The following is a 17,331-nucleotide window of genomic DNA, read 5'->3' as shown; positions in this document are numbered from 1 at the left end:
TAGTTTCTAAGTAAACTGTTCTCCAAAGGAAAATCCTAGAAGCGTTATTGTTCAGTCTGGTATTCAATGCAGAGTACTTCAGAACCCAGGTAAGACAATTTTGTTGATGTACAGAACTCATTAGACACTTCTGCACATTTGCTGAGTATTAGCAACTTCAGGAAGCAGATGTTAAACTCTCAAGCATTCTGGTGCATACTGTCTGTGATTAATGAAACAACCCAAACATGCAGCCTGTGCCATATTACTCAGTATATTAAAAAAATGTATATTTTCACAAAGGCATATGATGCATCCTGGTATGTATTCAAGTATTAAGTATCGAATATAAACCTCCCTGAGAAAATATACAGGGTGAATGTTCAGTTTTGAATTCCATTTTAAAGTGCATTATTCCTTACAATATCGAAGTACTCCCAAGGAGTGGATAGACATTAGGAAAAAAAAAAGTCTCTGACAGTAATTTATTTTTCCTACATGTAAGATCCCCACTGGTATGGGGAGAGAAAATGTGTTTCTAAGACAACACACTGAAAGCCCAGTAACTTAACAATATAATTTCCTGAGCAGAATAAAATAATGGTACATTAAGAAAGCCCTATTTGTGTATTAATACTTGAATTGACTAATTTTAAGTACCCATATTTTTGAACACTAGAGGGAGTACATAAAAGAAAGATAAAAAAGGAAGTAAACACTGATATTATCTAGTTTCTGAGTATTTTACATAATATTGAATCTTTGCACCAAAGTGCTTGTTTATTCCTCATGCCCGTAAGTGAATATGCTTGAATTTATTTAACCATAAGTAATATTCCTTTTTATAAGACATTTTCCAGTTATTTTAAAAATTTGTAATATCCAATGGCAAAAAATATGCATAATATTCAAGAAGCAGAGAAATATAGTGAATGCTGTAAAAGGCAGACACACTCTCATGTCATTTTAATTTACATATTTATTAGAAGAAAGTAGAATTATCTCTGATGAAGAAGATATAATTCTAAGTGCTTCAAATGGTTTACAAAGACATCCCTGGGCCTAGAAGATAAATGGACAAAATGCTCAAATCAGAACAAGGCCTTTGTAAAGTGAAGCCCTGAGGTTTTAGGCCATTTTTTAGGGTCTACATAGACAGAGTGGCTCCAGGATTTACACATGGGAGGGACAAACTTGGTTGGGAGATGAGGGAGGTGAGGATTTGATGAGTTAGTTTGTTTAAAACACTTACAAATGTGCTGACTCGGAGTAAACATTTAATGTCTTAGCTATTACTAAGAGATACTTTGCCAATTTCAAAAAATAAGAATACCATGGGATGGATTTAATGAGGATGGTAGATTATGGAATCTAAGTTGGGGTGACAAAAACTCCCTCCAGCAAACTCACAAATCATATATGAAACAAATGGAAAGATGAAGAATCCATGCAAAAAGTGTTTAATAAGCACTTACCATGTGCACCTTCTGTGTAATTAGTGGATATGCTGTGGAAAGTAAAAGGAGATAGATTTGATCCTTGAGAACACTGGTGAGACAAGTATAGAGTTGGAAGAGATCTAGCTACTCATCAGTTCATGCATTGAGCACATACGACGCACCAGCCACTGCTGTAGGCACTTGACCTCTAGCAGCTGACATTCTAGAGTGGGGGGGATACAGATGAATAATAAATATTAGAAAGAAATAAATTGTTTAGTAAATTGGAAGCTGCTAGGAATTAAGGAGAAGAGAAAACCTAAAACAGCAAAAGAAGGACGGAGAGTGCCAGCATATAAAACAACAAATGGAATTGTCGTAATAGCCCTTGGGGGTATGATAACACGGGTAAAACTTGAATACGGTGAAAGAGCTAGCCACAAGAGTGGAGTTAGCCATAAAAATGTGTAAGGAATGTTCTTTCCAGGAACAGCAAGGAGAGTACTGTGGCTGGAGCAAACAGAGCCAGAGAGAAAGTATAAGAGAGATAACAGGGGAGGGGGGAAAATATTGCAAGGCCTTGTCTCCATTGAAGGGCCCTTGCCTTTGAGTGAAATGGTAAGCCACCACAGGAACCTGCAAAGAATAACAGAATCCGATTTTATCCCAACTGCAGAGTTGTAAAAAAGTCTTAGGGAGCAAAAGAGAAAGTGATGAGGAGACTGTTGTAGCAAACCAGATGAGAGAGGATGTTGGCATGGATCAGGATAGTAGTAGTGGAGGAGATGAGACTTGATTAGACTCTGGAAACATTTTTAAGATAGAGTTGGAAAGACTTTCTGATGGGGTGTTTTGGTTTGCTAAAGCTGCCTGAATGTAATATACCAGAAATGGACTGGCTTTTACAATGGGAGTTTGTTAGTTTACAAAATTTACAATTCTAAGGCCATGAAAATGTCCTAGTTAAGGCATCAACAGGACTGATACCTTCTCTGAAGAAAGGCTGCTGGCATGTGGGACACCTCTGTCACATGTGAAGACACAAGGCCAGCGTCTGCTGGTACTTCTCTCTTGGGTTTAGCTTCTGGCTTCAGTGGCTTTCTCTCTAAGCTTCTGTGGGTCCTCTCTTAGCTCTTCCCGGGCCTTCTACTCTCCAAGATCTTTTCGCTTTTTCCTTCCTTTATCCTCTTATAAACGACTCCAGTAAAAAGAATTAAGACCCACCTTGACTGAGGTGGGTCATATCTCAATTGAAATAACCTAATGAAAAGATCCCACCTACATTAGGTCTGCACCCACAGGAATGGATTAAAAGAATAGGACATTTTCTAGGGTACATAACAGCTTCAAATCAGCACAGTAACCAATAAATAAAGGTTACTACATTTTGAAAGAAAAAAAAATCTGGGAATAATTGTTAAGCAATGTAAGCAAATACAAGGTAGTGACAAAGAGGCCATATAGATGAGGGGTACAGAATTCAAGTTGCTATAAAATTTGTTGAGATAGTCTGGAATAGGTTCTCTGAGGTTCACTGAACAGAAGATGGAAGTAAGGCCAAATAGGAAAAACCTCTAGATGTCAGGCTGGGGGGCTGGATTTAGTCATTTGACATTTTATGTAACAAGAGGATACTGTTTGATCTTTTTGCAGGGGAGTGACCTGAAGAAAGCAGTGCATTAAAAAAAAAAAAAAAAAAAAAATTAATCTGACAGTGTTTAAAGAATGAATTGGCAGGCGGAGAACAAGAGCCAGAGAAATTATTAGCTCTAGGGCTATTAAAACATCATCAGAAGGGTAACTGCATAGGGACTAAAGGGGTGGCATTGGAGAGGGAGAAGGCAGCCAATCTGAAAACCTGTGCTTACCAAGATTCTACCAGACTGATCAATGATTTTATGTTCTTGTTCCATCAGCTACTTTTGTTTCATAGCCCTTAATACTTCCTAATAAATATCATTTCTGTGACTATTTGAATATAAATTCAATAGAACTCTCCCCACTAGAGGGAGGGTGAGGGCCACATATGTTTTTTCCCATTATTGGATCTATACAGCCTAGCAGAGTGCCCTGCATATAGAAGGCACTCAAATAAAAGTTTTGAGTGAGGGTATAAGATGTGGCAGCATGTCAAAGAAGCTGATGAGGAAGCAGAGGAAGGAAAAAGAGGAGATAAAAGAGGAAGAGAGGAAGAGAAAGAGGAAGAAGAAGAATGGGGAAATGGCAGAAGTAGAGGAGATGGAGGAAGAGGGAGAGGAGAGAGATTATATTAAAATTAAAAGACTGGAAAATGGGAAGGCAAGTGTATTGCTACCCAGAATGGGGAAGCTGTTTATAGGTAATGGTTTAAAGGAAGAAAGCTCCAGCTCCAACACTCTATATTCATTAATCTCTCTGATTTAGATCCTTCATCTGTAGGCTAGTCATAATAAGCTCAGAGTTAGGTTGTAAGAAATAAACGAATTACCTCAGAACAGTATCTGGCACTCATCAGACATTAGGCATGATGATGATGATCATCACCATTGCCATATTTATTCTTCTATAACTTGTGCTATGCCAGAGAGCTGTGACATCATTCAAAGACCTCCTGTCTCTTCAAAAATGGAAGAAATACAGATTGATGGATGAGACAAAGAGCCATTCATTGTGGCAAAGGATGTCACTGACTTCATGTCAGAAATAAAATGGGCACAAAGACAAGCAGCTCAGTCTTGGATACTCCCATTGTTCTTTTCTGAGTTTCCCTTCTTCTTCCCAAATCCTAAAGTATATGTACACCCAACTTCCTAGCAAATTTTCAGTTTAATTTTTATTTCATTGTGATAGTTGGAAAATTATGTAGGGCAGGTGATGGATGGAAATGGGAAAGTACGTTTTGAAAGTAGGTTGAATAAATGGAAAGAGAATTAAGAAAAGGCAACTAAAAAATCCACAGAAAATGGTTTGTAAAAACAAGATAGAGAATAAGATAGAAAAGACATGAAAAAAAATTATGTTCTGATGCTTGATGGATAAGAACTGCATAAAAACACAAAGAAAGAAAAAAGATGGGAAAAGTAAGCAATATTAGGTAATATGGAATAAGAGGGAAGTACTAGAGCAGTAGTTTTCAATCAGGATAATTTTGTCACCCAGGAGATGTTTGGTAATTTCTGGAAACATTTTTGGTGGTCACACTGACGTTTCTGATTGCCACTGGCATTTGGTGGATAGAGGACAGGGACACTGCTAAATACCCTACAATGCTCAGGACAGTCCCCTACAACAAGAAATTATCAGACCCAAAATATCAATAATGCAGAGGCTGAGAAACCCTGAGCTAGGGATTAAAGGTGAAGAGGAAGGGATGGAAGTAGATCAGATCTAGTCACTCTTCTACTTAAAACCGTCCAGAGTCCCCATTTTACTATGAGTAAGAGTCGAAATCCTTAAACGTGACCCTCTAACTCCAGCTTCTATTACTCTGCTCACTCCATTCCTGCTGCACTGACCTCCTTGCTCTTATATGTGGGACACCTGTCCGCCTTGGGACTTCTGGACTGGCTTTTCCCTCTGCTTGGAGAGTGCTCCCCTACATATCCATACAGCTTGTTCCTTCACCTTCAAGCTTTTCTTCTGAAGCTTCCATGTCTCCTTCTCAAGGAGGCTTACTCTGGACCAGCCTATTTAAAATTGCACCTCATTCCCATCATTGTTTATCCTTCTATAATCTATTATTTCATAGCACTTGTTGCTTTGCAATATTTGATATAGTTTGGTTTTTTATTATGTCGGTCTGTCTGCCTCCTCCCCACCCAGAATGCACGCTCCATGAGGGAATTTTGTCTGTTTTGTTCACACTAGAACAATGCCTGGCATGCAGTAGGTGCTAAATAAGTGTTTGTTGAGTAATGAATAAAAGTGCTGAGAAAATTTCAGACAATAATAACAGTAATGATAATATATACACAGTGTTCACTCTGTGCATAGGAATCTGTTCTAAAACATTCACGTATATTAACTCATTTAATCTTTATAACTAGCCTATAGGTTATATTATCATAGTTGCCATTTTAAAGAGGAAATTAAGGAGGAGATTAGATAATGTGCCCAAGTATCTCATAGCAGGTTAGTGGCAGAGCTGGAATTTGGACCACAGCAGCTTGGCTTTAGAGTCTGAAATCTTAACTTTCTATACTATGTCACCGTATTGTGCAACAGAGCCTCAAAATTCTCCCATTATTAAAAATAAATAAATAAAAATAAAAATTCCAACCCTTTATCAAAGACATTGCTCTATGCAATAAAGGAATAATCAGACTTATACTTTATTCTGCATATTAAATAGACATAAATTTATCTCTGATATTTGGGTTTTAATATAATGAAGTTATTTTTAATTAACTATAGTTGCCCTATCCTGTTATCACTATCACCAAAAGCAAAAAGAAAATAGTTATCTTTTGCAGTAATTACCATAGTATTTCAGATGTTTTATTTAAATTATATTGAGATGTAGAAATCACATACCTATGAAAGCTTAGTTGAAACAAAAAGTATGTCAAACATTAATGGTTTATTTTAACAGATTTTAAAAAGAACAATCACTCACTTGTTGATTGTTTTCAAAAGTATTCCCACTTCACTGGCAACTAAACTCCTCTGAAAAAAGTTCATTTCATAAAAGCAATTTCTAGTGTTAGTAATTTGTGTTGAAATTTTAGAATATATTAACATAGCCTTAAGAATAATGTTCTAATGTGGAATAAAATAAAGCAACACATTTGAGTTTGAAAGGCTTGCTCTCACATTTCCAAACTATGATGTATCATTACAGGAGTTACTACACATCTTATTAAGCAATGTTTAAAATGCATTAACTCAGAGAGAAATCAATTAAAATGGAAAGTGATATTAATGTTTCTTCCAAATTTGCACTCTGTGTGTAATTTGGTATGGCTCTTTACACATTCTTCATTGCTTTAGAGTTATTCTTGCACCTGCTAGAGACGTTCACCCTACTGGAGAGAGGTAAAGGCCCTCAAGCGCAATTCGTTTAGACTTTCCATGCTTTCATCCTTTATAGACGTCAGCAAAGTATCTTAAGCGTATCAAGAAATCAATGAGTTTTTTTTTACAGTAAATTCATGAATTAATGACACTGAAGAACACAGGAAAACATTAAAACAAGACAAAACAAAATGTTGTTCTAGGATCAGTTTTAAGAAGAGAGAACATGCTTACTTTACAATGAGCTCTGAAAACAGTTCGTCCTTCTGTTGTAGTAACTACTCTGGCACACATCATTAGAAACAACAAATGGGACAGCTAACCTGCAGACACACACCAGACCCTTCTACAGTTTTTGGTGAGGAACAAATTACACATATTTTTTTTTCCACTTTGAGAGCCCTTCTAAGAGAAATAAATTGTTGAAAAATTACCTGTTCTCTGGAATAAACATAATTAGATTCCAGTCATCGGTATTTATTTTTTCCCTTTTTGAACAGCCAGGTGTATTGATCCTGAAAATTATGGAGCTAGGTCTCAAATAACTAGCTGAAAATTTTTGAAAAGGCAATCACATTTATTGGGCCTGAGTCCATTGCCACTCACCCAAGATTCCCAGAAGATATGTAAAAACATGTGTTTGTATGAGCTTTTGTTCCAGGAGAAAAGTTCAAAATTTTTGTCATGTTTTTCTTGGGGTCTGTGTCATGGAAAAAAAATTAAGAAACACTGTTGGTAGAAGACAATTAATTTGACCAATATTTTTTAACCTGGTATTTTTCTATCACACAAACAGTTTGCATTTTGGGATAAGATTTGATATGATGAAAGTGGCAAATATGCATCAATATATATCTGTTTGCTTTTATGCCACACTAAAAAAGAAACTGTTAAAAATCACAAAATTTCCTTTTCCTAAGCAAATACAGTACATGTTATCTGTAGTTGAAAATCTATTTATAACATGTCAAATACTTTAATAACTGACACAGTGGGCATGGGTATGTAATTTAACATACTTCAATTATTCTACAAGTAAACCTTCATCTCAAACACCAACCTGAAGTAGCATTTATCAAGCAGAAGGTGAGAAATAGGGATCATAAATATAACTTCTGATCCCAAAATATTAAAATTTCTTAACTGAAAGTGGAGTTTAGGACCCTAATTCCTTTGGGATCCTCATATCCTCCCTTCCACTCTCAAAGAAACAAATAACTTATGTCATGTACCGCAAATATCTGTCCAGAGTTGACAGGCCACCTTGGGAAACCTTAATTTAGTGCTGTCCTTTCCTAATGAACTAACTTTCAATATAATGAAAACATTTCTATTAATATTAGACCAAATTTTAAAAACATAACAGGATTTTAGAATAAGGCCATTTTTGTATCCTTTACATGCAAGGATGGGGGTGGGTGAGGTTACTTTCAACAGCACTAAAGTTAATATAAGAAATCTAATTACAAAATACATGTGAAATCATTACCCAGTTAACTAATTTTAGACCTGGTAGAGAATTCAACAAGCTTCTCTATCCATTAGTCATAGCAGAGGGTGAAACAAACATCAGTCATAGCAGAGAGTGAAACGTCTCAAAAAACTTAAGGATAATGTCTCCTTTTCTAAGGCACTTTGATAACAATTAAAGTGAATAAAAGTATCCCAAATTATTTTTATTCATTTGAAATAACTGCATACAATGGAAGAAATAACTGCATACAATGCAAGCACCCATATTAGTTGCCCTTTATTTTCTAAATCATAATTAAAAAGCTATGTAATATTAACATTTTTGTTGAAGATTAAAGGTAATTCACTGCAGCACCTATTTATTTGCAAGATTCAATTTGCATTGTCTAATTAAGTCACTTAATTTTGCCTCAATAGTGGTGACCAAAGTTGGACACAGCCCACTAAAAAGATGCCCGTTATAATGAAGAAATAATAAACTACACAGCAAGTCTTGAATTAAAATGTTTATTAACTTCACCCCAATTTAAAAACAATGTCCACACACATACTAGTGGTGGGGCTAAAATACGTGAAATTCTCTGGAAGAGAGTTTGGCGATATGGATCAGGAACATTAAAACATTCAAACCCTTTGACTTCTGGGAAAAGGTTATAAAAACACTTAGGAAAAACTCTAACACTTAGTGGTTGAATGCCTGGGCTCTGGCACTAAAATGCCTGATGTTGAAGCCTCAGTTCTCTACCTAGAAGCCAAGTAACCTTGGGCAAGTAACTTAATCTCTCCAGCCTCTGTTTTCTTATCTGTAAAATGCGGTAACAATAGCATCTTTCTCATAAGCCAGTTTTGAGGATTAGAAAATTTAATATAAATACGTGCTCTTAGAAGAGCACTTAAGCACAGAGTAAGACCTATTTGTGTTAGCTGCTTTTATTGCCAAAGGTGTTTTTTTTAGTGATGTTTAATAACCATAAAAATTTGGAAGTAAATAGAATGTCCAACATTAAGGGAACCATAAAATAAACTGATAACAGATCCATATAATGGCTATCATATGATATTATTCAAGAAAGCACAACTATATACAATTTCATAATTTTATATGACTTCTATTTTAAATATGCATAAGAAGCAACAGGAAAATATTTAGCATACCAAGTTCTGCATGGTATTAAGGATCATTTTTATTTTCTCCTTTATATATTTGAGATTTTTCCAAACTTTCAATAACATTCATGTATTGTATTACTTCTGAAATCAGAAAAGGGAAACTTGTTCTCTATAAAATAGCATGCTTTGTTGTTTATTAATCTTATATTTGCGGCTTAATGCCAGTTATGCACCTTTCAATCAGAAATTGTTTCAACAACCTACTGTATCTCATAACTTTGAATTTTATCTCTAATTCTCAAAAACTTTCTATAAAATTTTTCATAGATTTCATAGAACCTATATAAGATTCTGTAGTTTAATTTGGGAAAATATGTTTTACTCAAACTTGTATTTCTATCTTCTTTCTTACATTTTGATTAAAAACATCTGAGATCCTCGAAGCAACAGGGGCAGAAAAAACATAATTCAGGTAACAATGAAACCTATTACATTGGTTTTATTATCTATTACTTCAATGTTGCCTGAAGCACACTATTATTTTAAGGCTGCTTGAATTTCTTATCAGCTAATTTTCTGAGTCTTGAATGGTTTAATGCATTGGAAATAAAGAGACTGTGAAGGATGGTTATTGGCTATCCTCAATTTTTTCAGATCATTCTCCTCTTTCAGTAATAAGCTAAGCCATCATGCTTAAGAAAAGAAAAATTAAAAAGCATTTTAACATTTGATAAATATTCCTCAGTTTGGGGGAGGTACATTGTTATATACAGTGGTAAAAAAAAACAGTCATTGCTACAATTGAACTCTTAAATTCCATTCACTTACCACTTTAGAACTTTGAAAATACTCCAGAGATTATTCTATACAATTTCTGCCAGTTAATGAGTTTTATATGCATGGACAAATCAACCAAAAAAATATTCAGCAGATTTCTGAGAGCAATAAACTACAGAAATTCAAGTGGATAAGCCATTTAAAAAGAAAAAGGTATTTAAAACCAAAAATATTTTGCAAATAAGTGTTGATTCTCTTTTCATCAGCCCCAAATAAGAGTCCTTCCTATGGTTTTTTCAAACTCAGAATATTGAAGCTTAATTTATTTTGGTATATGGCATTATACATAAAAAAAAAAAAAAAAAAAAAACATGGTGCTGACATGCCTTCCCACCCATGAGACCAATCACTGACTGATTCCTGGACTTGACAGAAAAACTCATTTTAATTGGTTCCCCCATGGGTGTCATGTCTACTTTTAAAAACCTTCATAAAAAAATTCCTTTGTTAAAGGTGATTCAATCCATGTAGTATTCTTATTATTAAAAATTGTAAAATGAAACACTATTAAAGAAGGTCAAGGTTATAATCAGTCTAAAGTGAAAGAAAATCCAGCTAAAACAGCAATGAATTTTGTTTCCAAATAAAAGGATGTTTATTACAGATTTCAATCTCTCTCTAACCAACAAGAGCTGTGATCCCATATTAACACCAACATTTCATGCAAAACAGTTTGCTAGTGAAGTCCTCATTGAAGAAAAAAAAAAAGCAAATTGCTACTCAAATATGTTAGATTATTTGAAAACCATTTTTAGAAAGCAATAGCTCTTTTTTCTACACTTCTACTGTAAAGGATCACCCCACACCTGCTATACCAGTTATGGTTAATTTTATCCCTAAAAGTCTAGAGTTTCACAACCATTTTTTTTCTTTCTTTTATGGGGGTATGTAAAAAAATCAACATGGATTAAACTCATGTCCCAATGCTATTTCCTGTTAATTCTTTCTCCTTTCTGCCTTTCAACATCTTATCCACATTTCAAGGAAAGTTTCAAAATCTTCCGTTTAGACTTTCCATTGTTCCAAAAGACTTATTCTTCCTGAAATCTCCTGTATTGAGCTTTAACACTTGGATATGTGGTCTGATGTATATAGCATTGATCCATTTGTGTTCTTATGGTATTTTTAAACTCTACCTCGCTTCACCCAAGGTTTAACACACTACATAGTAAGCATGGTTTACAAATTAACATATACCCATTTTCTTTCCTGAAGCCTGTTCAGATCACAGTGAGAGTGGCCATTAAAAGCAGTAATGTCTTTTTATATCATTATTGTTGAAGGATAGGCTAAATGCCTCCTAAATCAACTTTTTGAGCTCGCTGAGACCAGAGTCTACAACTTATCCATCTTGGTAGCAATAAAAAGATGGTATAGTTTTTGACACATAATAGGTGCTTACAAAATATGCTGAATTATATTTAAGGGTTTTCCATTACATGTTATTTCTGAAAAGTCAAGTTATTTGAGTTCTACTACATTCTAACAGTAGAATACAACAGTCCTGAGACTTTCTAGAAATCCTGTTGATCTTGTTCCAATATGCAACTCCAAATATAGACTTTCAATCATCCCCAATCCTTTCATTCTCATCTAAGAGACTGCTAAAATAGATGCTTCCACACTTATACTAACACTTAAACCTAAATAACTAATCATAAAGACACCCATAATGCCAACTTCTTTTGCTGAACAGATGGAGATTTTGTTACTAATTATTAAAGGATCTCATGCTGCTACTATTATACTAGAATCTACCTTCCTACCTGAATTTTCAGATGACTAAAGTCCAGAAAACTTCTACAAAGAAAATCAGTTTCAAAATAACCTGAAACGCAAGTCCAATATTCTTGTCACACAGTTTATGCAAAGAAAAAGGACAGAATATTGAAAAAGGAATACTGCAGTTTAGTTAGAATGAAAAAGCAGAAAAGAAAAGCAAATACCACATGGTGCCTGATGTACTGATATAGTCATAATCACTTTTTAAATTTTCAATTCTGTTCCAAGTTAGTAAGTTCTCTGCTAATCTGTATCAAAACACAGTATGACCTAAAAGCATGTTATAGCAAATAAAGGAACTATAATTCTAAATGTAAGAGTTTATATATATTATAAACCAGAATATTGAATGTGACAACTGATGAATTAATAGCAACATTGATATTTACAAGTCATAGGTATATAGGCCAACAAACTTTGCAATTTACAAAGTCTTCTATTACTCTTTCATTCAAAACTGCAACAAAGACATAGTCAGCTGTGCAATATTATCTTAAAAAGATAAATGCTGGGCAACTGCAAGATGTCATAGGTTAAATATGCCCTTTATATATTTTGTTCTCAAAATAACTCTCATTCATATTATTTAAATGGCCAATGTTTTGAGACTCCACTGTAGTACAGTTGCACGCGCAAACCCAGTATGAAAATAATTAACCATCACATCACATCATTTATCATTCATAAATTTCAGTCTCACAGTAAGATTATTTTACAAATAAGTGCTAATAGCCAAGCAAAGCTTCCAAAGCATCAAGTCAAAATTTTATGTCTAGACAGTATTTACTAGAAGACAGTTTCTTTTGTCTATTTGGTTGCACGCTATCCATGCTTTTTCTATTCTTTTTATAAACTACTTGACTTTTCTCCCTTAAAAATCCTTAGGTAAATAAAGACATAGATAGAGTGAAACCAACAGAGAGAAATCTACAGAATCCCTGATTTACACTTTGCTATTCCAACCAAGAGTTGCTACAGGGAGGTTAGATGATTAACTGTATTGTATATCTACCTGGTCTCCAAATGTCTACAGAATAATGAAGTAAAGCAGCACAAGCATGATGTAAGATTTCTTTTAATTTATTCTGCCAAAATAGGGAATGGAATGACACATCTTTCACCTAAGAAATTATGTACCCATAGATGCAGAATTTTGATTGACTACTTTCCTTTAATCTCAGCCTCCTGAAGACAGTAAATATGGAAGTACTCTGCTGTGGGTTTCCCACATCTCTCACCACAAAGAAACATAATTCTGCCAAAATGAACATGCACAAATTTGTTTATTTTTTTAAAATGGCATAATGTATCAGACGAAAACACAGCCTGCCAAAGATGTCAAATAAAAGAATAACAACAGCAAACCGAACTGCAGCTTCAGACTTGAATTTCAAAGCATAATCTCCCCATCTGTCAAGCAGTTGTGTGGTAATAAACCTACAGAAGTCCTGCAAACACGGACAAGATTTTTCCCCGCACGTATATAACGGCCACTCTCCGGACCTTAGTAGTAGTAATTATTTTCTGCCAGCGAAGCACCCTACAATAATTGCCACTAGCAAAAGGAACGTTTCCAAGGAATGAGGCTTTTCAAGAGACGGGCATTTAGGTAACAAATGCAGAGTTCAGTTCACAGAGGTAATGGGGGACCGGAGCACTCTTTCCTCAAATTTGGATTGGAAATTGGAGAGAGGAGGCATTAATCTCTAGAAGCCAGTCATCCAAACAGTCCTCATTCTCCTACCCCTTGGCATCAGAAATGGGATTACAATTTTGTATTTAGACTATTCCCCGCTTCTACCCTTCCTGCCGCGGCCGCCACCACCCCAGAAGTTACAATCTTAGATGGTGTGCAACTGGGAGTGCGGACTCCCTTACCGGGAACCGCGCCAAGCACGGATTCGGTAGCGGAACAGCACTCGCCCGGGCTCGGCCACCAGCTCCGCGGCGCCACCAGCTGCCAGTCCGGCTCGCCCGGACCCCACCCCACACCACTCCACCCCACCCAGCCGGGCTCCCGCCCCCACCCGGAGCCGCCGCCGCCTGAGTCACAGCCTCAGCCCTGACACTGATACTGCCGCTTTCCAACCCGATCACCCCGGGAGGGAAAGAGAGAGCACCATGGGATGGCGAGGGGTGGGGGGCGGTGGGGAGGACCAAAACATTCCCAGTTCCAAAAAGCCAGGATGCAAGTGGCAAGACCCCGACGCGCTCATGACACATATACACACACATTGGCTCCTCTCTCTCTCTCTCTAGCTCACACCCGCGCCGGCGCGTCCCGCTCCCCGGGTTCAATGCCAAGTGGCAACAGGATGAAAGGAAGGAAGGAGGTAGGGTGACGAGAAGGCCCAGAGTTGCTGGGAGCGACGTGCGGAGAGGACCTGGGGATGCTTCAGGAACTGCGAAAGTGAGAAAGTCCCAGACCCGCTCCACATCTGGGCTCTCCTGCCTTCAGCCCTGGTCTCCTTCTTCTCAGCGGGGCTCGGGAAGCAATGAGGGGAGCCGGAACCGAGCTCCCCCAGGCAGCCCTCCCCAGCCTGGCCCGGGGCCCAGAACCTGGCCCCCCTTCAGCTCAGGCTTGGGGAGGCTGCCAGGCAAGGAGCGGACTTGCCAAAGGACTCGGGGGGAGCAAGGGGCAGGAGATGAGCATCGCGCACGCTCGGGCCGGGATCCTCATTTCTTCCTCTGCCGACACACCCCCGGTTAATCCCCCACCCCTCACCCCACTCCCCCTTACACAGACAGACGCGCGCGTGTGCCGCTCCCACCATCCCAGGTCCATCGATTAAAACACTAGTTGATTTCTTCTTGATTAGAAAAAGAAAGTGCAACAACTCTTCTCAGGAGTCGCAGGAGCAAAGAAAAGTCCGTCTGCAGGCGTCTTTCTGTAGTTTCCCAGGAGTTTAGAAATCTGGCAGTCCCCAAAGAAAATCGGACCCTAGACCCCCGAGGGAGGCGAAAGGCGCCGAACTCCCTCCCCGCCCCCGCGCCTCTCACCTCCTTAAGTTCCTTGGCCACGTCCTTCAGGTCGCCCAGGACTAATTCCAGATCCTCCACGATGATCTTGATCTGTTCCTTCACCTTGGTTTTGGAGGCTGCCGGCGGCCCCTCGGCTGGAGAGGACGAGGAGGGGTTCCCTTTGGACTTGGCTGACATTCTTTGGGGCCAATCGAGGCAGGTCAAGAGAGGCTGCTGCGACCGCTGCCGCCCCGGTCCCCCCACATCTTGGGCGCTCCCTGGGCAGCGGCGGGTGGTTGCGCTTCGCGCTCGGCCGGGCGGCCGCACTGTGGTGCTGCCATCAACTCCCCGAAACGCGGCGCTGGGCTCGGGGCTGCAGACCGGAGAGCACCGCGCCTGCGCCTCCTCCCGCCGCCGCCGCCGCCGCCCGCCTCTCTCGCGCACTCTGGAGCTGGCTCACCCGCCCGCCGAGAGCCGCACTGGGCAGCAGCCGCGAGAGCTGTCAGCTGCAGCCCCGGCGGCACATCCTTCCGGGATCTGTCTCCCCAGACCAAGGCAGTATCAGGGTGCACAGAGACAAGTTGGTGACCTGACCGCTCCCTCCTTCTGATAATGAAATGCCCCCATCATCCCAGCCTGCTGTGCTTCTTACATCTAGCCAGGATTCTTTCTGCCTCACTAGCTAGCGGAGACCTGGATCTCCACCAAGATTTTTGATCGATTTATAAATAAGCACAGTAGGATCAAGAGTTGCTTTTAGAGTCAATAGAGCGACCCTAAATGATTACCCAGGACTGGATGATGGCCAAAAGTCCTCCAGTTATTCCAATCATTAACACGAGTTAAACAGACGTTTTCTTATTTCTGCAGGAAAAAAAAACAAAAACAAAAACAAACAAACAAAAAAAATGGGGTGCCTAATGTGACCCCTTACCCCTTGGAATCATGAAATTCAGCCAGTCTTCTTGAAAGAGTCGGACTAAAGCTGCTGATTCCACAAAGCTAATAGTAATTCTTAAGTGCCTATACCAAAAATCCCCCCAGGAGACTGTCCGAGTCATCTTGGCTATACTTCTTATCTAGGCCAGTTTTTTTTTTTTTTTTAACTGTCCTTCCTCTTTGCATGACCTGTACTGAAGTGTGTTTTGGGGGTAAGGGAGAAAATACCCTGTCTGGGTCTGGTCCTGAGAGATCTGAGTAAGAATTTGTCCCCAATTTCTTTTTCATCAGTTTTCTGACTCCACTTCAAGTCTTGCTACTAAACAAATAGGAAATAACTTTCTATTCTGTCAAAAGGACCTGGGCAGGGGAGTTAAAGGAAGCCTTCAGTTTCTCTCTCAGTGGGTGGTTACCGGGCTCATTAGCTAGAGTTTTAATTTCCTTAGCAGCAAACCCATGGGCTATTAACTACTGACCTGGCAGGCTGGCTCTGCTTTATTTTCTTCAGTGCACAATCCCCCAGATCATTTTTTTATAGGCTTCCCATTTCAGTCATGCTAGAGCAGAGCTCTCCCTTTCATGCTTCTCACACCATAGGTAACTCCAACATGCTTACATACATGAAGGAAAATCTTGGCAGCTCTCCTTGTCCCACTATTGCTTGATTCCAATTTCACAAGCCCCTAATAATTGATCTGTTCATTCTTAAAATTCATCTTTTTAAAAACTTCTTTAGAAGTCACACTTGGAATATGGAGGAAGTAAAAGAGAGTAGAAGAAAAAAATATGCATTTAGAATTGGGTAAAAAATATAATAGCATTGAAAAATCAGGAAAAAAGAAGAAAGGCAGAAAACAGAGGTTGCTGGGAAAGAATTTAAATAAAGAAAGAATAAAAGAACCAGTTTGCAGAGAGTAAATTAGAGAGGAGAAAAGAGAAGAGATAATTAGAAATGTTAAGTAATATGCTTATTTTTTTCCACTTCTCTTATGTCTTCAGATTCTTCTTTATTGTATAAAGATATAACAGTAAAAATAATTAAATCACATTTATGAACTTCTTCACTGAACTTTGCTGATGTTTAACAACACTTTTATTTCATATCTGAAGAAAGATAAATGGTCTGAAATAGCAAAAGCTAATGTGAGAAAATAGAGAAGGTGGTGCTTTTCTAGATTTGAGCTTCTGACTTGCAGTTGTGGGTGAGTCAGTAGGGAAGTCCCTAAACTACAAAGTATGTGATTTTAGGCAGGAATATTGGGGAAGAAGAAAGGAAGTGGTGCTTTCCTCCTAACCTTACAAAATAACCCTCCTTCAGTGTAAGAATATTTCCATGCTACGCTGAATCGCCTTCATTAAAGGTTTTTAAAACAAAGCAAAACAAAAACCCCACCTGTTTCTCTTCTGATATCCATTCTTGCTACTGAATCAAAGTGTTCTAGCTCAAAATCAAATATAACTAGCACTCGGAAACACCTCATCCCTACCCACAACACAATTTGCTGTTAAACAATAGGTATCATCTCTCTATATCTATATACAGTATGGAGTTAACTCAAAGAGGAAAAGTCAAAACGGCTTCCAGGCCGAAACTGAGAAAGCTGATAGTGCTCCAGCCGTGGTGGCTCTCACTGCCCTCCTGCTTGGGATCACCTAAAGCAAGTATTGGTAAAGTATTCCTAAAGAAGAAAACAGAAAAAAGAGAGTTAAGAATTTTGAGAGGAAGGAGACAGAATGAAAAGGATACGTGAGTTTAAATCAAGTCAATGTACTTTTTTTTTTTATACCCTCATGGGAAAATCATTCATTCATTTGGCCC

The 17,331-nt window shown here is 38.2% G+C and overlaps 1 protein-coding gene across 5 annotated transcripts in view; it reads right to left on the bottom strand.

Annotated features, from left to right (window-relative positions):
- The window catches only part of PRR16 (proline rich 16), a 245,662-nt gene extending 230,740 nt beyond the window's left edge, over positions 1 to 14,922 (bottom strand). For 2 of the 5 annotated variants that reach the window (XR_005211488.1, XM_037802231.1), the window contains exon 1: positions 14,613 to 14,922. Coding sequence is in view for 1 of the 5 variants with exons in the window: in XM_037802231.1 (XP_037658159.1) it covers positions 14,613 to 14,771 (159 nt within the window). In the remaining 4 variants the exon portion in view is untranslated. The remainder of the gene's footprint in view (positions 1 to 14,612) is intronic. The other 3 variants (XM_037802235.1, XM_037802232.1, XM_037802233.1) reach the window with 2 other exon arrangements.
- Between the last annotated feature and the right edge of the window lie 2,409 nt (positions 14,923 to 17,331).

This window comes from Choloepus didactylus, chromosome 13, assembly GCF_015220235.1.
Source record: "Choloepus didactylus isolate mChoDid1 chromosome 13, mChoDid1.pri, whole genome shotgun sequence".
Classification (NCBI taxonomy): Eukaryota; Metazoa; Chordata; class Mammalia; order Pilosa; family Megalonychidae; genus Choloepus; species Choloepus didactylus.
The sequence above is the reverse complement of the archived record's forward strand: the minus strand, read 5'-3'. Positions and strand labels throughout refer to the sequence as shown.